Consider the following 24,163-nt stretch of genomic DNA (forward strand, 5'->3'; position numbering starts at 1 on the left):
CAGCATTTCAAAATATTTGTATATTAACCAGGTAGGCCTGTTGATAAATATGATCTATATAAAACAATTTTGCTTGTATTTTACTTTTAGATTGATGTGTTTTACTGATTCTCAAAGAGACAAACACAACAATCAAACGTTTTCATGTTTTAATATTATTCAACAACGTAGATTTTCATTATCTTGGTCATAATTTGGTGATGCAAAAAAAAAATCGATATGGGAGAATGATGACATCACCTCAAAGCGACACATTTACGAAGGACCCATGTGCACGCATTGGTATTTTTTTGTTTAGCTACCAACTGTTTTGATTCATTGTGCAAAAGAAAACTAGTTACCATATCCTTTACAAAATACAATAATTTGTAGAAAGATGTCTGTCCCGGAAATGTTCAGTTACATTCAGGGTTTTCTGAGTGCGGATCAAGAAATAAGAGAGGTAATGTTTCTGTCTACCGAGCTAGCTCAGAACTGCAAAGCTAGCATTTGACTCAGTTGTACAGTCAGTGAGGCTGGCATTGAATAACATGTTCACTTAAAATGCGCTGTATGGTAAACTGCGTGCAAGAAATGTTTTGCAGACATTTGCTATATAGCTAGCTAGCAGCTAACTACAGTCATTGCAATTGTTAGGAGGACACATGCATGCATTTTGTTTTTGCAAATTCATACCGTTGTCTACCCAGCTAACGGCTCATGTTATCTTCCAGGACATTCGAAAAGTGGTCCAGGTTCTGGAACAGACAGCGAGGGAGATCCTGACACTACTTCAAAGTGTCCATCAACCATCTGGATTCAAAGAGAGTGAGTGCCCAATCACATGGGGTACATTCGTTATTGCACCGTAGCGAAACATTTTTCAACCAAAACGTTTCTTATTAGAGAATCTGGGCTAATAGTCAGATGTAATTACAGCTCCAACAATGCAGCACAAAGTGAAATAAAAACAATACAAATAAGTAATATCTAATTAACAACTGTGACAATGATACATCTACGTCGGGGGACACGTAGCTGACTAGTGGTGTCTATAGCGTACCACAGTATGAGTCATAATACCCATAAAACCGAGCGGTCAAACAGGGAAATGGTTTCAATCGTTTTTCCACCATTAATTTCCCCCAAAATAAGGGTTGTATTTCGTGTACCGTGTAAATCTCTCTAAGACAAGGTGACTTATTCTCCCCACAAAAATATGAAATGTTAATTACCTGCTCATCATAAACAACGACAAATGCCATGATGATCTGGGTGAGAATGCCGAATAGAGGCAAAGGTAAGAATCTCTGGATTAACTAGCTAATGTTAGCACTGAACAGATTGGCTACATATCTTTAAATGTACAATTCTGTGAACTGTCTTGTGCAGTATTTATTTTGTACTTTTTACCCCATTTTCTACCATCGCTGCAAATCCCGTATGGACTCGCAGAGGGGAAGGTCGAGAGGCATGCGTCCTCGGAAACGCAACCCTGCCAAGCCGCAGTGCTTTTTGACACACTGCTCGCTTAACCCAGAAGCCAGCCGCACCAATGTGTCGTAGGAAACGCCATGCAACTGAAGTCAGCGTGCATGCGCCCCGGCCTGCCACAAGATGGGACAAGGACCTCCCGGCTGGCCAAACCCTCCCCTAACCCGGATGACGCTGGGCCAATTGTGAGCCGCCTTATGGGTCTCCCGGTCACAGCCGGCTGCAACACAACCTGGGGTTGAACCCGGGTCTGTAGTGTCACCACTAGCACTGCAGTGCCTTAGACCGCTGCGCCACTCGGCTCACAAGTTTTAAATGGACACAATAGCTGTTAGCAAAGGCATACGCTAGGGATGATGTGCTGGAGCTTGCAGGGATTTGTAGTTTTGCATGATGTCTTGTTCGGGTGGGTGAGGGAAGTGCAGTGGTGATTGCGTTGTCCGTGGATCTGTCAGGGCGGTAGATGAATTGGAGAAGTTTGAGTGTGTCTGGAAGGGAGGAGGTGTTGTGGTCTTTGACTAGCCTCTCAAAGCACTTCATGATGACAGAAGTGGCAAGTTCATGTAGTCCCTCCTGGTTTTGGTCTGTTTTCTTCTGTTTTACTCCTAGTCCGGAGTTCTATTCACTATCACGTGTGATGGCTTATTTTACAGATTGACTCACTGCTTTGCAGGTTCTCTGTCATCTTGTCATAACTGTTTCTGTTTTGTCCTGTCACACTAGTTCCCAGTAAGTGTGCAATTGCACAGGAACTGTTTAGCACAGTCTGGATGTACTTTAGAGAGATCAAAACCAGATTCCCTGTGGAGCAGTACTGCATGTAGCTACATAAATGTCTCTGTCTTGTCCCCCTGTCTGTCACACTAGTTCCCAGTAAGTGCCAAAAGGCCAGGGAACTGTTTTGTACAGTCAGGACACACCTTGGAGAACTCAAAACCAAATTCCCAGTGGACCAGTACTACAGGTAGGCCCTACACATGGGTGAATCTAAAGTTGGCTACTTTTTTCGCAACAACTTATTCACAATTCCCTGTCCACAGAATGACATTCATAAGGGAAATTACAAGTCTCTTTATTACCATGTTCAGTTATGGAGTGATATTGTCTGTCTTCTCTCCTTGATATTGAAAGGACAAACTAACATGTCATTTTCCATCCTCTACTCTGCTTCTAGGTTCCATGAGCACTGGAGGTTTGTTCTGCAGCGCCTGGCCTTCCTGGCAGCATTCGTGGTCTACCTGGAGAGTGAGTCTCTGGTGACACGCGAAGAAGTGGCACAAATACTAGGAAGTAGGTGTCAGTTCATTTGGGTGCCTTTGTTTTAGCTCGCCCGGTACCCCAGTGGATGGAGTTTGAACATTTTAGACCATTCCAATGTTAAATCTCCTCCCACCCATTGCACTAGGCAAGCTAAAATGAATGTACCCATGACCTTGAGTTGATCTTTTCTCAAGGCAATGGGTGCAATTGCAGACTGTTCCTCTGTCAATCGCAGTCAGGTAGTGCTGTGGTAGTCAAACATTTTCCCTATTTATTGTAGTTGAGGTGGTGAGAGAGAAGGGATTCCATCTGGATGTTGAGGACTACCTGGCAGGTGTGCTGATCATGGCCAGTGAACTGGTGAGAATGAATTGAGTGGCATTGTACCATTTTAATATATCAGTACATTGGTTTATACAAAATGTACATGTGTTTTTTTCGATAATATATGATGGTTAATTAAAATGATTATCTACTTGAATAAACTCACCTGTTCTCTCTAGTCTCGCCTGGCAGTCAACAGCGTCACAGCAGGGGACTATAGCCGGCCCCTCCGCATCTCCAACTTCATCAACGAGCTGGACTCAGGCTTCCGCCTGCTCAACCTCAAGAATGACCCCCTGCGTAAGCGCTACGATGGCCTCAAGTACGATGTGAAGAAGATAGAAGAGGTGGTCTACGACCTGTCTATCCGCGGCTTGTCCAAGGAGCTGGAGGCTGGGGGAGACAAGTAGAGCTGAGGATGTGGGGCCAGGGCGCTACCCTAGGCTGGGACCTGACCTCTCCATGACTGGGACAGTGGAGTCTTGACCTGCTGGAAAACAGGAATAGGAGGTCTGTGGCCCCCACAGCCTAGGACAGACTGATGTGTGTCTGGAGAAGTGCATGTGAGGGAATGAGTCTGTCAGTGGGATTGGAAAGCCTTTTATAGGCACAGTTGTTTGAAGGGGAGGGGTTGTTGCAGTTTGATACTGGTGATTGGAAATGTTCATTTAATGTCCAACATACTGTATGCCTGTTAAGTTTGCTGTTTTTGCTTTTCATATATTTTGTACAGGTCACCATCTATGTATTGAATTATTCATGTTCATTTCATTTTAGGGGGTGCTGACAGGGTGTACATTTCCATCCAAGAGAAAATAAATTGTTATGACTACGGTGTTGAAAAAGTGCTTAATTTTTGAGTTGAGCAAATAAAACATTTGGTTGATGTGCTGTTTTTCTACCAAAAACCATCTGATATAACACAAGAACTTGCTTTTGGCTTGTTTAGTCTTTGAATGTTCTGCTCACGGTTGATATCTTAATGTTAAAACATCCAGCAAAGAAACGGCAAGGGGGAAGTGCAGGTCTAAGGCCACTTGATTCTACGTGTCTGGCTTTCTTATTTGCCATTTCCGCCATGTTCTTGCTTGCAATTCATATCTCATTTAGTAATAACTGTTGTGACTCCAGACTAATTTCCTGTTCCTTACTCTGATTTCCTGAAACATTGCATCTCTTTCTCAAGTCTTCCCTTAATTTCTCATTTTCTGTTCGGGCTCCTCTGTCTTTCTCAATACAGAGGGAAGCAAGGAGAGGACGAGGAACCTAAAGAGCCAGGGTTAATGTCAATTCTATTTCCTTGATTCCTCTGTCCTTGCCTCCTCAAAATGCATTGGAGAAGTATCTGAGGAGAAGAACCCCAGGTCTTCTGCCCCAATATGCCTTGACAAGGCGAGGACAGGAATCTAGGAATTACAATTGATGTCCAATTCAGGTCAGAATGGTATTGACAATGTCTAATGGCTTCTAATCACTCGGCTATGTACACTGCAGACATGGCATTGCCATTTAGAGACAGGAAAATACTGTACTTCATTCATGGCAAAGCTTTCAGTCTTAAAATATTGATTTTGATACATTGTTATGGCCAACTTCTATGATTCTAATGCATATGTACTGTAGTTGAATTGTAGTAAATATAATTGACTGTATTGTTGCACTTTTTCCTATGTGCTTTTTTTGTTTTCGTAAAAAGGGTATTTGTGATTGCTTACAAACAATTCCATCTGATTTAAAGGAATATTGTATTTTATTTCTGAATTTGAAAATGTTCCAAGTAAATATTTCTAGCTAAAGGTGTTTTGTCTAATTTGTCCTAGTTGGTGTCAAAGAAGCACTTTTCACTGATTGCTCTCGTAAAGAGAGACTTCTGTCCAAACACGTAAGTCCAATAATTGCCTTGTTCCTTTTATGAATTAACCACGCCTTATTAGCATACAAGAACACCTCTTTCACTATTTCAGAATATGACTTGATGACTCAAAGCACAATGGATAGCAATAAGTGGAAATGGGTCAAGTACAAAGAAAAATGTATTTAACATGTCATTTTTTAATATAATTCACAAAATCTTACATAAAGGAAATATCACAGGTCTAAAATGCAGAGGAAAAACATTTGACAGTCCAGCAGGTCTCGGATATTTTCAAAATGTTTACACAGCATCGGTCTTCCCATATACGGTAGTAATCATTTAGTGGAACAAGATGGAAGCTGAAAGAATTCAAACAATACAAATCAAATGAGATTCTTGAAATAGAATGAGATTCTAATTCTATGATTGTAACAGTGCTAGCGCCATTGGAAAGTGATGAACAGTAAGAGACAGGCAGTAGTCCACTCCGTACATCATTCTCTGTCCAAAAACAGTGATTCACTACCTCCCTTAACCTATGCTACTCCTGGACTAAACAGTATATGGAGGTTAAATTTGTTTGATAAGAAGTATTGCCTTGACCTGCTGTATGTAGTCAGCTGTGGTCCTATATGTTTCCCTAACATAAAGAGTTCTGTGAATAAACAACACAACCGACAGAATAAAGCTTTTGAAATCATGATTGGCAGATAGCGTTGTTGAAGAGTGACAGTCGCACCATAATATGGATCTACTTTGTAGTCTTAATTATAAAGTGCCTTCAGATTCAGAAACATCAGACACAAAAACAGATTTTAGGAGAAGGGAAGTCACACTTGAGATAAGGGCACAGGTAATCTATGACATAATGTAGGAACACTAGCAGTCGATGGAGGGATTAGAACTGCCTGGAAATTCTGGCATCCAAAAAGATTTCACTAAATTTCAGATTGGTGAATGTAGTGTTCACACTGGTATAACCAGGCTATGTAAGCAGGCTTTTTAAGTGTCTTTCTGCTGCTACCTCGGGGCAGAGGGCGGTCTGACTTGATGACCATTTCCAGATACTCATAGTTTTATCAACATTACTGTGACTGGCAACAGAATAAATGCTTTTGTTCATTTAGAGTGAAATAAAAACCCAAGGAACAAAAGCTCACCATTTCCCCATCTGATTGTCATGGAACAGCACACTGTGAAGACATTTGACTGGCGCTACTGTCAGCTTTAGCTACTAAACTCATGGTCCAGGTTGATCCATGTTTGAGGCCTTTCTAAATCTCCACTTTGGCCATGCTGTACTACCACATTCAGGTACAGGTAAAGGCTTTGAGAGTTTGAATAAACAGTTGACAATACTGGTAGGGGCCAAACCAGGCCTAGGCTTGAAGTTCAAGTGCACATTATTCTAGGGCCGAACCTCTGTAGCTCATCTGTGTCAATAACATCACTTCCAGTCATAGGTGGCATAATAAGCTCTCGATTTCCCATAATTACGAAGTCTGACCAGATGTGGAGAAACTAAAATAAATAGCTAAAATTGCACAATTTATTGCTTCTTTGTGACTTGAGCCCACTCAGCACAGTGATACAAATCAGTGGAGGCTGGTGGGGGGCACTATAGGCGGACAGGCTTACTGTAATGGCGAGAATACATGGAATGGTATCGAACACATCAAACATGGAAACCACGTTTGACTCCGTTCCAATCATTCCATTTAAGCGCTTACAATGAGCCTGTTCTCCTATAGCTCCTCCCACCAGCCTCCTCTGATACAAGTATGTCCACAACCCAGGGTTCAAACTGTCTGACAGACACTGTCTGCACAGCATCCATAGTAGGAAGTCACTGACAGACTTCCTACTATGGATGCCATTTCTCAGATCTCTGCTGGCAGTGGACATTGCTTCTGACACAGAGGGCAAAAGAAAGGGGGAAGAGGCCAGTGATTTTGACTTACCTTAGTCAGGTAAAATAAAAGTTCCTGTCTTTTTTTACTAAGCTGTAGTCCAAGTCCCCATTGTATAATTTAACAGTAGTTTTTCACTAATTTGTGCATTTTCATTAGCATTACAGAGTCATGTTTTTTTCAATCATCAACTTCAACCATGCTTTTCAACACAGACACCAGTCAGTCAGTATACTGAAAACATCTCTTTCTTCAAGAGCAAACAGTTTTGACAACCAAGGCCAGCAGTGTTCCCAACCAAGTCTCCTTTTTTGGTCATCCAAGTGGCTGATAATTTTTAGACAGAAGCTAAAAACTATACCTTCATACGTTTCGTTACAGTATGGTGCACTTGCAGTTTTTCTTAGAAAAAAGTGCTATCCTCATCATAACATGGAACCTCACAAATCACACCCTAAAACCTCAGAAACAAATCGCTTCACCATCCAGAAGCATGGTCAATTCTTTTTCCTGTAGTAGTACATCTATATACACTGGTATCCAGCCAGGGAAACGGTGTCCCTCAGTCTCAGGACCTGCCCTGGTTTGTGTTCATCATAATATTGGGGAGTGCGTTCCGCCTCTTCCTCCACAGCCCCAGGTCACGGGTATACCTCTTGATTTGCCGGAACCACTGCTGCGTTCGGGGTTTATCTGATGCCCTAAAAACAAAGGCCTCCTTACGTATGTCCAGCACCTCAAAGGTGTCCTCGCAGTCAGGGTCGCCCGACACCACACAGTTGGCCAGGTGGATGGGTTCTCTGAGCACGGTGAACCTCCCACTGCTCTTGTCTTTGATGAGCACCAGCACACCGTCATACACGCCGTGCTCCTGCTGCTCCACCTTGGCCTCGCCGTCCATCTGAGACAGACCCTCTCCAGGCCGCTGCGTACGCACCATCAACAGACTCTGGATGTTCTGGAACTTGAGGCCTTTACTGCCCTTCTTCACCCACTGTCCGTCTGCAGGCTGGGAGAGCTGCAGGGGCCCCTCCATGACAAAGCGCGTGTTCTCCCTGGCCCAGCCCACAGTCTTCATGGACATCTCCCGCATCTCGATGTTAATGACCTCGCGGTTTTTGCGGCTGTCGCGGCGAAAGGAACGCAGAGTCCAGGTCAGGGTTCCTTCCTGCTTGGTCTTCATGTTGATGTGCTCCAGGTGAGACTCCACGCGGCTCTTGGCCTCTCGGAGACGGCCATGGTCGGGGTGGCACTCCATGGTGACCTTGCTGATGCGGCTCAGGAGGAGGGGGTACTTGGTGACCCTCTGAAGGGGAGCCATGAGGAAAGAGCGCAGGTTCATACGCCGCAGGGCTGTGTTGTCATTCTGGGACACGTCCAGGAAGATCCTGAGAGAGGGAGAGAGCGAGAGAGAAGGAGAGAGACAGAGTGATATTAACATACTGTTTAATTGTGATCGTAGGCCAGAGAGTCTCAGATTTAATTGTAAAGTTGAGAGCAGTGGGAATCACAAGACAATACAGGGTGAGTCATTAAAGGTGAGATGTGAAGTAGTTGCCTGGGTCTAAAAATAGTAATGACTTCATCACCGTTCTCAGAATAGGTCCAGTTATGAATTAATGACAGCCTTCTGTCTCTTCCATTAAGAATAACACAGCGTAGTGGGAACTTAGGGTTCCAAGTTACTGTTCTTCTGCTCTTAGAGCACAGAAGATAATTCTGCTCAGTGGAAATTTCCAAAACAACACATTCTTTTTCACTTGATCTCAATCTTGAATAAGGAAAAATTAAAAACCAAAGTTCCCGTATTTGTAACTATAATACAGAAAACAATAGTTGATAAAATCCTGCAAGTACCCATACAGTATAAACTACCAATATACAGGCGCATCAAATCTGAGACTGAGAGGCTGAAAAATGGCTTCTACACTATATATATACAAGTATATGGACTCCCCTTCAAATGAGTGGATTCAGCTATTTCAGCCACACCCGTTGCTGACAGGTGTATAAAATAGAGCACACAGCCATGCAATCTCCATAGCCAAACATTGCCAGTAGAACGGCCTTACTGAAGAGCTCAGTGATTTTCAATGTAGGGACCGTTATAGGATGCCACCTATCCAACAAGTCAATCGCAGTCGGCATTCCAATTCATCCCAAAGGTGTTCGATGGTGTTGAGGTCAGAGCTCTGTGTAGACCAGTCAAGTTATTCCACACAGATCTCAACAAATCATTTCTCTATGGACATCGCTTTCAGCATGGGGCATTGTCATGCTGAAACAGGAAAGGGCCTTCCCCAAACTGTTAACCACAAAGTTGGAAGCACAGAATCGTCTAGAATGCCATTGTATGCTGTAGTGTTAAGATTTCCCTTCACTGGAACTAAGGGGCCGAGTCCGAACCATGAAAAACAGCCCCAGACCTTTATTCCTTCTCCACCAAACTTTATAGTTGGCACTATACATTCGGGCAAGTAGCATTCTCCTGGCATTGAAGGCATGTCCACATATTTTTGTTTATATAATGTATATATTTATATTCCAGACTCTGACATTGCTCATTCACATATTTCTTATTTTTTTTTTTTCTTTTTGGGGGATTTGTGTGTATCATTTTTTAATGTTCAGCATTACTGCAATGTTGGAGCTAGAAACATAAGCATTTTGCTGCACCTGCGATAACGTGTGTAAAATATGTGTACGGGACAAATAAAATGTGACTTGATCTTTGAAGTGTTACTTTACAGTCCTTACCTCAGAAGTTCTTTCTCCTTCTCCAGGGTGTTGAGCATGTTGACAGAGGTGGACTGCTGCAGGCAGTAAGTCTGGAAGGCTGGCAGCATGTTGACAAACTCCAGGAACATCTCTCCAATGCACACTGTTAGCAGGTCCTCATCTCCCTGCAAGGGAACAAGCAGAGACATAGATTTAGAACATCTCTATAGGGCAATAGTATGACCACAGTGTAATCTCAGAACACAGAACCAAAACTTGTGTGCACTAGCTAGCTAGCTAACACGAGAGATTAACCACAGGGCAACCACAAGCCACTGTGTCACTTTTCAACATGACTTATACCACAATTATGCTTTTTGACGAATCACCAGGCCACTGATAACATGAATGACTGGTATTCTTTCTGAAGTAGGCTTATCACCTAGTCAATGACCACTGATAAAGAATAACGTGACTGATTGGTGGTGGTTCTATCTGACTCACCTGGTCGAAGGCCTGGTCGATGCTTTCCTGCAGGTGTTCAGTGAAGCGTTCATTGACGTCTATGAGCTCCTGAACGTTGCTGAACACCACGGTCAGCTGTTCTGAGGTCAGCAGCCCGGCGCTCTGCATGGGACAGTAGAACTCCTCCTTGATGATTCTTAGGTCCTCCCCATAACTTGACTCCGTGTTCAGGAACTCCAAGATGGCTTCCTTCCTCTCCGTCCTCAGCTTGGAGCAGCGCTCACACATACCGGTCCCCTCACCCTCTGTCCGGGCCACCCCGTGCCCGTCTCTCTGGCCACAGTCTGGGCAGGGTCTCTGGGCCTCCCAGGCCCTGAGAGAGGCAGAGGGTCTCTTCCAGACGCGGGCCAGGCAGGGTCCAATCCCGCTGTCCACCCTTTCCACCTCGGCCCCTCCACTGTGGTGTACTCTCCGGGGTTCATCGTCATCATCGCGGTCGTCACACAGGCCCACCACACCACTGTCGGCACTTAGGCTGCTCACGGTGCTCCAGCGGTGCTGTCCACCACGCGTCACACCCAGACTCCCTAGACGCTCTTCACCGCGGGGTTCAGAACGGACCCGCACCGAGGCAGGAGCTGTGGGACAAACACACGCAAGAAGTGAACTGTTGTAGGCTTTTAGTTATACCGTTTTTTGGGACATAAGCAGTGGCGACCCGTCATTCAGGGCAGGTGGAGCCACCTGTTTTAAGACCCACGTTTTTAGCTAAAAAATAAATATATGTATTATACATTATATATTTTGGGGGGGGGAGGCTTACCTGTTTTGCATGTTATTTTGACATTAATACGTGTCACATATCTGTTTACAAACAATGTAAAAAATAATAATAATTTGAGTTAATAAAGCCACATACAAACATAGTCTCTTTTTTGTTTTCTTGAGTAAGGAAGCTCCAAGATGCAGGTGTTTCAGCCTAGCTTAGTGCTTTCTGTGGTGGTGGGCAGCCAGGGGGAAATACAGAGCGTAGGTGTTGGTAATGTTCTCTAGTTGCACCATGATTAGCTGTGTTCTTGTCACTAGTGGGGACAGTATGTCACCGCCAATTCTAAGGGTAGACCTCGAAAATTTAAGCCCCTTGGGAGCTGCCATAGAGATACATTAGCAGTGCCCACAGATAAAATGACATCAAATCACATATCTACAGTAGCTTTGATTGGACTGATCATGTCAACATCATACTTTTGGGCACAATTGGTCCAGTGTCGTCCAGTTTAGGGAAGGGTTTGGCCGGCAGGGATGTCCTTGTCCCATCGTGCACTAGCGACTACTGTGGTGGGACGGGTGCAGTGCACGTTGACGTGGATGCTAGGTGTACGGTGATTCCTCCAACACATTGGTGCGGCTGGCTTCCGAGTTAAGTGGGCATTGTGTCAAGAAGCAGTGCAGCTTGGTTGGGTAGTGTTTTGAAGGACGCACGGCTCTCGACCTTCGCCTGTCCTGAGCCTGTACGGGAGTTGCAGCGATGAGACAAGACTGTAACTACCAATTGGATACCACGAAATTGGGGAGAAAAAGGGATACATATATATATAATTCCGGAAAAAACGAGCTCTGGCTGGGAAATCCGTTTTGACTGGTCATCCAACTCGGAACTGTAAGTCGGGAACTCGGGCTTCTTTCTAGAGCTACGACCTGAAGATCAATGACATCATCATGATTCAACCTTGTTTTTTTCTGAGTTCCCAGTTGTCTTGAAAGCGCCATATATCTCGAGATTGCCAGACTTTAATGACAAAATTTGCCCACGAAGGACCGCCGTGCCACCTTCAAGTGAGCACAGCACAACAAGGTGGGTCCAAAAATCTATTGTATGCTGCTGCACAAATGATGTAATTTGGCAAGGAGATATGTACAGTGTACTGTAGCTCAGAAAGTAATACTAAGTGTATGTTGTGTAGTAAGCTGTTAGCAGCCCATGTGCCTCACCCTAATCATTTGGTCTACTTACCCCTCTTAATTTTGCCTACTGTTCTGACTTGGTGGTGCACATGTAGCCTATAACCTGTTTTAGAGAAACGTAATCATCCAATTTTGTAAGAGCTTTCATTGTCTGCTTATATGCCCCTTTTATTTATCAGACAGTTCTGACTTGGTGTACATGGAGAACACTGTAAGAACGGCCCACGTTCTGAATTCTGTCACTGTACATTTCAAACATTCTAAACAAATAGTCTTTATTGACTACGTCCGTCCTAGCTCGCTCAATAATATCCTAATCGAAATTACAGATGGCCTATTATCCGCTTGTCGTCCCCTTATGCCATAGTTTGTACATCTCAATTGTAACTGTTTCGCTGCCAGACAAGGCTCCGCTGATAGCCAGGTGTAGCAGTGGTAAGATGTTGGGACAGCTATATGTAGGCCCTAACAGTTTGTGGGCACCATTTGTCACCGTTATAGTGCAATTAATGTATTGTTTAGTGTTGTGATGTGTAGTGGCTTTGCTGGCATGCATCCTGCGTTATATATATTTTTTGGCCCCACCAAGATGTACATGCTAAAATCACCACTCGACATAAGCAACAAATTATTTTGTTCTAAGTGAACAAGAGACCTCCCGGCCTCACTTCAATGCTTGAACATTCATTACTTTGTTGTAATGCTTGTTGTAATGCTAAATGATAGAGATGGATTACATAGATATGTAAAGGACAATCCCTCCTCCCTTCTGTTCACCTTTTGGTTTAACCCTGGTTCTGGCATGTCAATAGTGCATAAAGGCCAACATTAACATAAATAGTTTGGGACTATAAGGTTCTATGGGCATTTTTGTCAAACATTTAGTTACTGACATTGCCTTGTTCTGGTAAATGTCCTCTACCTAAATTGTGCTCTTAAAAACCTCAATTAATGTTGATACAGTTGAAGTCGGAAGTTTACATACACTTAGGTTGGAGTCATTAAAACTCGTTTGTCAACCACTCCACAAATTTCAAACTATAGTTTTGGCAAGTCAGTTAGGACATCTACTTTGTGCATGACACAAGTAATTTTTCCAACAATTGTTTACAGAAAGATTATTTCACTTATAATTCACTGTATCAAAATTCCAATGGGTCAGAAGTTTACATACACTAAGTTGACTGTGCCTTTAAACAGCTTGAAAAATTCCAGAAAATTATGTCATGGCTTTAGAAGGTTATGATAGACTAATTGACATAATTTGAGTCAATTGGAGGTGGATATATTTCAAGGCCTACCTTCAAACTCAGTGCCTCTTTGCTTGACATCATGGGAAAATCAAAATAAATCAGCCAAGACCTCAGAAAAACAATTGTAGACCTCCACAAGTCTGGTTCATCCTTGGGAGCAATTTCCAAATGACTGAAGGTACCACATTCATCTGTACAAACAATAGTACGCAAGTGTAAACACCATGGAACCACTTAGCCATCATACCACTCAGGAAGGAGACTTGTTCTGTCTCCTAGAGATTAATGTACTTTGGAGCGAAAAGTGCAAATCAATCCCAGAACAACAGCAAAGGACTTTGTGAAGATGCTGGTTGAAACAGGTACAAAAGTATTTATATCCACAGCTAAACAAGTCCTATATTGGCATAACCTGAAAGGCCGCTCAGCAAGGAAGAAGCCACTGCTCCAAAAACGCCATAAAAAAAGCCAGACTACGGTTTGCAACTGCACATTGGGACAAAGATCGTACTTTTTGGAGAAATGTCCTCTGGTCTGATGAAATAAAAATAGAACTGTTTGGCCATAATGACCATCGTTATGTTGGGAGGAAAAATGGAAGGCTTGCAAGCCGAAGAACACCATCCCAACCATGAAACACAAGGGTGGCAGCATCATGTTGTGGGGGTGCTTTGCTGCAGGAGGGACTGGTACACTTCACAAAATAGATGACATCATGAGTAAGGAGAATTATGTGGCTATATTGAAGCAACATCTCAAGACATTAGTCGGGAAGTTAAAGCTTGGTCGGAAATGGGTCTTCCAAATGGACAATGACACCAAGCATACTTCCAATGTTGTGGCAAAATTGCTTAAGGACAACAAAGTCAAGGTATCGGAGTGCCATCCGATACCTTGAAAAAGTGTGTGCGAGCAAGGAGGCCTACAAACCTGACTCAGTTACACCAGATCTGTCAAGAGGAATGGGCCAAAATTCACCCAACTTATTGTGGGAAGCTTGTGGAAGGCATTTGACCAAAGTTAAACAATTTAAGGGCAATGCTACCAAATACTAATTGAGTGTATGTAAACTTCTGACCCACTGGGAATATGATAAATAAATCACTCTCCACTATTATTCTGACATTTCACATTCTTAAAATAAAGTGGTGATCCTCACTGACCTAAAACAGGGAATTCTCTAGGATTAAATGTCAGGAATTTTGAAAAACAGTTTAAATGTATTTGGATAAGGTGTATGTAAACTTACGACTTCAACTGTAAGTCCAAAACAATACAATATTTAAATTGCTGATGCCATTCAAACCAATGAGGGTTCAGAACAATAAAGCCGATTATCTCAGAATCATTTTTTTGCAGATGGAACCTTATAGTCTCAAGCTCCCGATATGGCATATTGACTAACATACTCCCTAACATGTCAGATAGTTTCATGTTGAGGAGGCAGGGTGTTAACACAAAGGGAATTGAAGAGTGAAAGCTCAGAAATAGGGTCAATATGTTGTTATATAACCCAGCCCTACACTCTTAGACAAAAGGGTTCCAAAAGGGTTCTTCAGCTCACCTCATAGGAGAACCATTTTTGGTTACAGGCAGAACTCTTTGGGTATAGGGTTTTTCAAATGGTTCTCCTATGGGGACAGCCGAAGAACCCTTTTAGGTTCTAGATAGCACCTTTTTTTCTAAGAATGTATCGTAAAGAGACAAAACTTAATAGCCTTCTACTCTTCAAAACAGTCCCAAACTCTTCAAAACAGGCCCAATCTTAAATTACTGTAAGGGCCTCTAAAAAAGCTATTTAAAAAGCATACACGATAGCTAGTTACTTTATACTGATTCAGATGGCTGCCCTGCACACAATCGGAGGAGAACTGAGAGCTCAGGCTCTAAATATGAGTGCAGTGATTCGGAAAGATCTAAACTGTCCTGAAGGAAGCTGTTTCAATAGCAAAGACACAATCACACTGCAGTGGTGAGGTCCATAACGTAAAGCTAGAATAGGGCCCATTCATTCTAACACACACCTTTACTGTAGCATGTATCATCCCATCGGGACATTTGGCTTGTACAACACTAGAGACAGGACACCCATGTACAGTAGCTTCACCCACCGCTGTCCCTGTCCCGTCGCTGGCTGTGGAGGCGTGCAGCGGCAGCGATCTTCATCTCCAGCTGTTTGCGCTTGGCCGCGTCGGCCGGCATGGGGTCGCTGTAGTGGGGCCGGAGGCGGCACTCGCGCTGGGCCCTCACTGATTCGGCCGGTTCATAGGCTGCATCCGAGCTGGAGCGCCTGCAGCCCAGGCCAGAGTGCTGCTGATTGGAGAGACACACCTGTCAATCACCTGAATATGTCATCAGCTATTGAAAGAGCCAATGGAGTGTTAGAGACAGAGTGAGAGGGAGATGGTAACGTGAGAGACCTATAGAATGTGGGTTGGCTGTATTACCCACTCAGGGGCCTGAGTGCATGTACTGCAGCATACAGTTTTCCTGCTAATGGTGCCATCACCATCTCAATCTCAACAGATAGTGATCCATTCTGAACCTGGTAGGTTTGACTAATGAAATGGTGTTTAATATCCTGAGAGATTGTACTGTTAATATGATACTAGAGGTCGACCGATTAAGATTTTTCAACGCCGATACCGATTATTGGAGGACCCAAAAAAAAGCCTATACCGATTAATCGGCCAATTTGATATATATATATTTGTAATAATGACAATTACAACAATACTGAATGAACAATGAAAACTTTTATTTTAACTTAATATAATACATAAATTAATCTATTTAGTCTCAAATAAATAATGAAACATGTTCAATTTGGTTTAAATTGTGCAAAAACACAGTGTTGGAGAAGAAAGTAAAAGTGCAATATGTGTAATAAAAAGCTAACATTTAAGTTCCTTGTTCAGAACATGAGAACATATGAAAGCTGGTGGTTCCTTTTAACATGAGTCTTCAATATTCCCAGTTAAGAAGTTTTAGGCTGTAGTTATTATAGGACTATTTCTCTCTATACCATTTGTATTTCATATACCTTTGACTACTGGATGTTCTTATAGGCACTATAGTATTGCCAGCCTAACCTCGGGAGTTGATAGGCTTGAAGTCATAAACAGCACTGTGCTTCAAAGCTTTGCTAAGAGCTGCTGGCAAACGCAGTAAAGTGATGTTTGAATGAATGCTTACGAGCCTGCTGCTGCCTACCACCGCTCAGTCAGACTTCTCTATCAAATATAAAATCATAGACTTAATTATAATAAACACACAGAAATACGAGCCTTTGGTCATTAATATGGTCAAATCCGGAAACTATAATTTTCAAAACAAAACGTTTATTCTTTCAGTGAAATACAGAACTGTTCTGTATTTTATCGAACGGGTGGCAACCTCAAGTCTAAATATTGCTGTTACATTGCACAACCTTCAATGTTATGTCATAATTATGTAAAATTCTGGCAAATTAATTGCGGTCTTTGTTCGGAAGAAATGGTCTTCAAACAGTTTGCAATGAGCAAGGCGGCCCAAACTGTTGCATATACCCTGACTCTGCTTGCACTGAACGCAAGCGAAGTGACACAATTATCCTAGTTAATACTGCCTGGTAACATGCATTTATTTTAACTAAATATGCAGGTTTAAAAAATATACTTCTGTGTATTGACTTTAAGGAAGGCATTGATGTTTATGGTTAGGTACATTGGTGCAACGATTGTGTGTATTTTACGAATGTGCTCTTGTTAAATCATCACCCGTTTGCGAAGTTAAAGTAGGCTGTGATTTGATGATAAATTAACAGGCACCGCTTTGATCATATGCAACGCAGGACACGCTAGATAAACTAGTAATATCATCAACCATGTGTAGTTAACAAGTGACTATGTGAAGATTGATTGTTTTTTATAAGATAAGTTTAATGCTAGCTAGCAACTTACCTTGGCTCCTTGCAGCCACAAGGTCCTTTTGATGCTGCACTCGTGTAACAGGTGGTCAGCCTGCCATGAAGTCTCCTCGTGGATTGCAATGTAATCAGCCATAATCGTCGCCCAAAAAGGCAGATGACCGATTGTTATGAAAACTTTAAATCGGCCCTAATTAATCGTCCAGGCCATGCCGATTAATCGGTCGACCTCTATATGATACCCTTGACTCTGAGAGGCTGTCAATGTTGTATGTACTCAGACAGACCAATGGCACATATCTGTGTCTGTTTCCTTCACGGAATGACTTGGGACGCCTTGGGATGGAATAGGAATGCTAGGGAAGCCTTGGAATGGAATGGGAATGCTTGGGAAGCATTGGAATGGAATGGAAATGCTAGGGAAGCCTTGGAATGGAATGGAAATGCTAGGGAAGTATTGGAATGGAATGGGAATGCTAGGGAAGCCTTATAATGGAATGGGAATGCTAGGGAAGTATTGGAATGGAATGGGGATGCTAGGGAAGCCTTATAATGGAATGGGAATGCTAGGGAAGCCTTGGAATGGAATGGAAATGCTAGGGAAGCATTGGAATGGAATGGGAATGCCAGGGAAGTATTGGAATGGAATGGAAATGCTAGGGAAGCCTTGGAATGGAATGGAAATGCTAGGGAAGCCTTGGAATGGAATGGGAATGCTTGGGAAGCATTGGAATGGAATGGAAATGCTAGGGAAGCCTTGGAATGGAATGGAAATGCTAGGGAAGTATTGGAATGGAATGGGAATGCTAGGGAAGCCTTATAATGGAATGGGAATGCTAGGGAAGTATTGGAATGGAATGGGGATGCTAGGGAAGCCTTATAATGGAATGGGAATGCTAGGGAAGCCTTGGAATGGAATGGAAATGCTAGGGAAGCATTGGAATGGAATGGGAATGCTAGGGAAGCCTTATAATGGAATGGGAATGCTAGGGAAGCCTTGAAATGGAATGGGAATGCTAGGGAAGCATTGGAATGGAATGGGAATGCCAGGGAAGTATTGGAATGGAATGGAAATGCTAGATAAGCCTTTGAGATTTTAGAAAATACCCCAAATACTAGAGACAACGTTATGAGTCTGACACAATATTATAGCCTGTCAAAATGGCACCAATGCCATTGTGTCACAATGGATTGCATGGATTGCATTGGTGTAAGTCAAATGATTCCTGCATACATCATGGTGGGCCTCATCATGGAACTAAAGATCAGGTGAAAGGTCATCAGACTGACAGGGTGACCCCCTGACCCCTCACCTCTCTACAGATGCTCATTCAGCATCATTAGTGATCGACATAGCTGAATGACAGCAGCTCATTAATTGACAAGTCATCATCAATCGGCCCCCAAACTGCTAACGTCTAGACTCTGGTTCCTAGCATCAGCTTGATAAACAACACATAGCTGCAGACCTACGCATGATAAACAACATGACTGTGGCTGAAAACAAAGGGCATTGGGGTATGTTTTCATATCCAATGAGACACAGGTGGGAAATATGACACGTAGCTAGGGCTCAGGTATCACACAGAATAATGAATGACGCGGTTGGATGCGGGTATTAATGAATTGCGGTTGGCCATGACTGGAAAAACACACTGCCATTCTCCATGCATTAAATAAGCTGGTGCCTGCAACAGCAACAATGACTGAGCTATGAACAAAAAGCAGTGGTGGAATGTATGATGTCAGCGTTCGTTCTCACCTATAGCATCCTTCCTCATACAAAATACATGACGGACTGTCAGCCATAAACCCAACTACCCTGGTTGTCGATACGTGATGCTTGATGCTGTAACCTCAACCCCAGCAGAGGCAGAGACGTGTTGGTTGGATTATTGCACAAATGAAAACAATGCAACGACAGCTACCGACAGACGGCAAGCAGCTGGGTAGCTGCGTTTCACACAGAGAGGACAGGAGGACAGACAGCCAAGCCAGCCAAGCAGAACAGCACACAGATGAGATGAAGAAGCCTCGTCAGTTACCACCATGAACCTGCTCTTTAATCCTCCCTCTCTGCTGAGTCCTGTTCCCAGGCAGACGCAGAGCTGAGCTGGGAGGAAGACGCTGAGGCTGCGGGTGTAGCTGCATGCCTGCCTGCGGTTGTCAGGGGCTCATCACAGACGTCTGTCTGGCTCTGTGTGTGTGTCTGCAGCCTCCTGCCTGCTGCCTGCCTGGAAACGCAGTCCCTCTGTTCTGTTCTGCTCTGTTCTGCCCTAACCATCCTCACATGCCCCTGTCTGTGTGCGTGCCACAGCCCACCACTGTCTCCAGTATATTGAGTGAGAGACAGATAGAGAGAAAAGGTCAAAAATGAAAATGAATAATGATGTGGTGAAGTAGAGAGAAAGAGAGAGAGAGAGAGAGAGAGAGAGAGAGAGAGAGAGAGAGAGAGAGAGAGAGAGAGAGAGAGAGAGGAGAGAGATTCTGCTTACGCATTCTGCAGTTAGTTCTTCTCCTCCTCCTGCTGCAGGCTTGTCGCAAGCCTCCTCTCCACAGGCCGTCGCGGTTGTCATGGAGACGGTGGAGGATTGAAAATCTGGTGGGGGAGCGATGTTAGCGCTGTCGTCCTGGTCACCTGACAGCCTGACGGGGGCCTCTGCCGCTGCAATCTCTGCACTGCAGCTGGAGACAGAGGGATGAGGGAGAGGGAGGGGGTAGGGAGGAGAGAGAGAGTGAGAGTGAGAGAGTAGAGAGAGGTAAAAGGAGAGAGAGAGAGAGAGAGAGAGAGAAAGACAAAGGGAGGGAGAGAAAGAAAGGGACAGAGAGAGCGAGAGAGAAGGAGAGAGAGAGAGAAAGAAGGAGAGAGAGAGAGAAAGGGATAGAGAGAGGGGGAATGACGAGAGGTGTTGGAGAAGACAGAACAGGAGAGGATGGGATTATGATTCCTGGCACTTCTCTCCTCCAACCATTCATATCATTCAGTTTCATCCTCCCTTCCTCCTCCTCCCTTCCCACTGTCCCCCTTCACCACTTCAGGGACTTACCCCATTCTCTTCTCCTCTCTCTCCCCGGCAGAGGGACTCAGGGGCTGGGTAATGAGACGCATCAATTCCCATTAACACCTGAACTCCTGGAACAGATGATGGACCACAGGACAGGCCTCCCTCCCTCACCCCACAACACATGGACCACAGGGCAGGATGCTGCCTCCCTCGCTCCACACCACATGGACCACAGGGCAAGATGCTGCCTCCCTCGCTCCACACCACATGGACCACAGGGCAGGATGCTGCCTCCCTCGCTCCACACCACATGGACCACAGGGCAGGATGCTGCCTCCCTCGCTCCACACCACATGGACCACAGGGCAAGATGCTGCCTCCCTCGCTCCACAACACATGGACCACAGGGCAGGATGCTGCCTCCCTCGCTCCACACCACATGGACCACAGGGCAGGATGCTGCCTCCCTCGCTCCACAACACATGGACCACAGGGCAGGATGCTGCCTCCCTCGCTCCACACCACATGGACCACAGGGCAGGATGCTGCCTCCCTCCCTCGCTCCACACCACATGGACCACAGGGCAGGATGCTGCCTCCCTCGCTCCACACCACATGGACCACAGGGCAGGATGCTGCCTCCCTCGCTCCACACCACATGGACCACAGGGCAGGATGCTGCCTCCCTCCTCGCTCCACACCACATGGACCACAGGGCAGGATGCTGCCTCCTCGCTCCACACCACATGGACCACAGGGCAGGATGCTGCCTCCCTCCTCGCTCCACACCACATGGACCACAGGGCAGGATGCTGCCTCCCTCCCTCGCTCCACACCACATGGACCACAGGGCAGGATGCTGCCTCCTCGCTCCACACCACATGGACCACAGGGCAGGATGCTGCCTCCCTCGCTCCACAACACATGGACCACAGGGCAGGATGCTGCCTCCTCGCTCCACACCACATGGACCACAGGGCAGGATGCTGCCTCCCTCCCTCGCTCCACACCACATGGACCACAGGGCAGGATGCTGCCTCCCTCGCTCCACAACACATGGACCACAGGGCAGGATGCTGCCTCCCTCGCTCCACAACACATGGACCACAGGGCAGGATGCTCCCTCCCTCGCCCCACACCACATGGACCACAGGGCAGGATGCTGCCTCCCTCCCTCGCTCCACACCACATGGACCACAGGGCAGGGTGCTGCCTCCCTCGCTCCACAACACATGGACCACAGGGCAGGATGCTGCCTCGCTCCACAACACATGGACCACAGGGCAGGATGCTCCCTCCCTCGCTCCACAACACATGGACCACAGGGCAGGATGCTCCCTCCTCGCCCCACACCACATGGACCACAGGGCAGGATGCTGCCTCCCTCGCTCCACACCACATGGACCACAGGGCAGGATTTGCCTCCTCGCCCCACACCACATGGACCACATTTAAAGGATGCTCCCTCCTCGCCCCACACCACATGGACCACAGGGCAGGATGCTGCCTCCCTCGCTCCACAACACATGAACCACAGGGCAGGATGCTGCCTCCCTCGCCCCACACCACATGGACCACATGGACCCCCTCCCCCCCCCACACACACACAAGAACAGACCAGTCTGCCTGCCACAATCATGTCGTTGGTTCACGTCACATTGTAATTGACTGCACTGGACGGACAATGGGGACAAAAATCTAAATTTCCTTCCCAAAGATCCATTTAAATTTTTCTCTGACACGAAAATAGCCTAGCTATTGGCTAGGGATGTAAATTGTACGCTAATCAATATTCTAGATTTGAATCATTTTTGTCAATCATCAATGTGTGAAAGTCATTCTTTATCATGTTTACTTGTGTATTTGTTTTGTCATCACATGACACTATTTAAAAAATCTTGTCTCTCTAGCCTCATTTAACCTGCTCTACTGCCATCTCTCTCTGGTCTGTCATGTAAATAACCTCCAGGAATTTGCATGAGGTCTCCTCTATTGATTGGCATGTTACACAACTCTGTGCTGTACCTATCTGATGCTTCCCTCTCTAACCCATTCATTCTCCGCTCGTAATGAGGAAGATCTGCCTGCACTGCCGTCACACACTAACCAGAGAAAGCACACACATCTGCACACACACTAACCAGAGAAAGCACACACATCTGCACACACACTAACCAGAGAAAGCACACACATCTGCACACACACTAACCAGAGAAAGCACACACATCTGCACACACACTAACCAGAGAAAGCACACACATCTGCACACACACTAACCAGAGAAAGCACACACATCTGCACACACACTTTCTACATTTACATTTTACTCATTTAGAAAACGCTCTTATCGAGAGCGACTTACTGTAGTGAGTGCATACATTTTCATACTTTTTTTCATACTGGTCCCTCGTGAGAATCAAGTGCTATGTTCTACCAACTGAGCCCCGCACACACACACACACGCACACGCATGCACACACACACACGCACACACGCACACACACAAACGCACAGCACGCACACACACATGCGCGCACACGCACACACACACGCACGAGCATGCACACACACACACACACATACACGCGCGAGCACACACACACACACCAATTGCCCTACCCATTAGCAACACTCACTAGTAGTTCTGAAGTCTTTAAAATGGAACAAAGCAACAAAAAATAACTGCCCCCGAATCTTCAGATGGTGCAGGTGCCAGGGGCTACACGGAATAATGAATATGCTCCTTCTTTAGGTTTGCATCCCAAATGGCACCTTATTTCCTATATAGTGCACTACTTTTATCAAGGCCCTTAGGGCTCTGGTTAAAAGTACTGCACTATGTAGGAAACGCGTAGGGAGCCATTTGCGATGCATCTTAGAACGAGGCAATAAAACAGACGCTGCTGTCGGCGTTTCCTTCCAGTTGGAATAACAGTCATTAAAATCTGTCCTTACAGATATTACCTGTGTGATGCATTTGGAACTTAATTTATTAGCCTACAGACTGTGTACAATGCGGTACAATGTGACATTGAAATTAGTATATAGTCGCCATACAGTGCATTCGCAAAGTATTCAGACCACTTTACTTTTTCCACATTTTGTTACGTTACAGCCTTATTCTAAAATGGATTACATTGTTTCTCATCAATCTACACACAATACCCCATAAAAAAAAACAAATCAAATCAAATAGAGGTTTTTAGAACTTTTTGCAAATGTATTAGAACTAAAAAACAGAAATACCTTATTTACATAAGTATTCAGACCCTTTGCTATGAGACTCGAAATTGACCGTAGGTGCTCCTTGAGATGTTTCTACAACTTGATTGGAGTCCATCTGTGGTAAATTCAATTGATTGGACATGATTTAGAAAGGCACACACCTGTCTATATAAGGTCTCACAGTTGATAGTGCAGGTCAGAGCAAAAACCAAGCCACGAGGTTGAAGGAATTGTCCGTAGAGCTCATAGTCAGGATTGTGTCAAGGCACAGATCTGGGGAAGAGTACCCGAAAATGTCTGCACCATTGAAGGTTCCCAAGAACACAGTGGCCTCCATTATTCTTAAATTGAAGAAGTTTGGAACCACCAACTCTTCCTAGAGTTGGCCGCCTTGCCAAACTGAACAATTGGGGGAGAAGGGCCTTGGTCAGGGAGGTGACCAAGAACCCGATGGTCACTCTGACAGAGCTCCAGAGTTTGTCTGTGGAGAAGGGAGAACCTTCCAGAAGGACAATCATCTCCACCAATAAGGCCTTTATGGTAGAGTGGCCAGACAGAAGCCACTTCTCATTAAAAGGCACATGACAGCCCGCTTAGAGTTTGCCAAAAGGCACCAAAAGGACTCTTTGGCCTGAATGTCAAGCGTCACGTCTGGAGGAAACCTGTCACCGTCCCTACAGTCATGCTGTGTGGATTTTTTTCAGAGACTGGGACACTTGTCAGGATCGAGGGAAAGATGAACATAGCAAAGTACAGAGAGATCCTTGATGAAAACCTGCTCCAGAGCGCTCAGGACTTCAGAC

General features: G+C 44.9%; 2 protein-coding genes across 3 annotated transcripts in view; one reads left to right on the plus strand and one right to left on the minus strand.

Moving 5' to 3' along the window:
• Positions 1-237: 237 nt before the first annotated feature.
• On the plus strand, positions 238-4,853 carry tsn (translin). Of its 2 annotated transcripts, XM_064976701.1 has the most exons (6): positions 238-442; positions 714-807; positions 2,341-2,437; positions 2,648-2,763; positions 3,014-3,093; positions 3,237-4,853. In XM_064976701.1, the coding sequence occupies exons 1-6, from the start codon at positions 377-379 to the stop codon at positions 3,465-3,467; spliced, it is 684 nt and encodes a 227-aa protein (XP_064832773.1). In that variant the 5' UTR covers positions 238-376; the 3' UTR covers positions 3,468-4,853. The 2 variants fall into 2 exon arrangements, with proteins under 2 accessions (XP_064832773.1, XP_064832774.1); XM_064976702.1 differs by lacking the exons at positions 238-442; positions 714-807 and adding an exon at positions 901-1,279.
• Positions 4,854-5,072: 219 nt separating this feature from the next.
• Positions 5,073-24,163, minus strand: part of si:dkey-91i10.2 (uncharacterized protein LOC555224 homolog) — a 71,995-nt gene continuing 52,904 nt past the window's right edge. The window contains exons 5-9 of the mRNA XM_064976703.1: positions 19,626-19,815; positions 15,335-15,533; positions 10,045-10,643; positions 9,580-9,725; positions 5,073-8,210 (exon numbers count right to left, since the gene is read on the minus strand). Of these exons, the coding sequence (XP_064832775.1) occupies positions 7,391-8,210; positions 9,580-9,725; positions 10,045-10,643; positions 15,335-15,533; positions 19,626-19,815 (1,954 nt within the window). The 3' untranslated portion in view covers positions 5,073-7,390. The remainder of the gene's footprint in view (positions 8,211-9,579; positions 9,726-10,044; positions 10,644-15,334; positions 15,534-19,625; positions 19,816-24,163) is intronic.

Source organism: Oncorhynchus masou, chromosome 10, assembly GCF_036934945.1.
Source record: "Oncorhynchus masou masou isolate Uvic2021 chromosome 10, UVic_Omas_1.1, whole genome shotgun sequence".
Taxonomy (NCBI): Eukaryota; Metazoa; Chordata; class Actinopteri; order Salmoniformes; family Salmonidae; genus Oncorhynchus; species Oncorhynchus masou.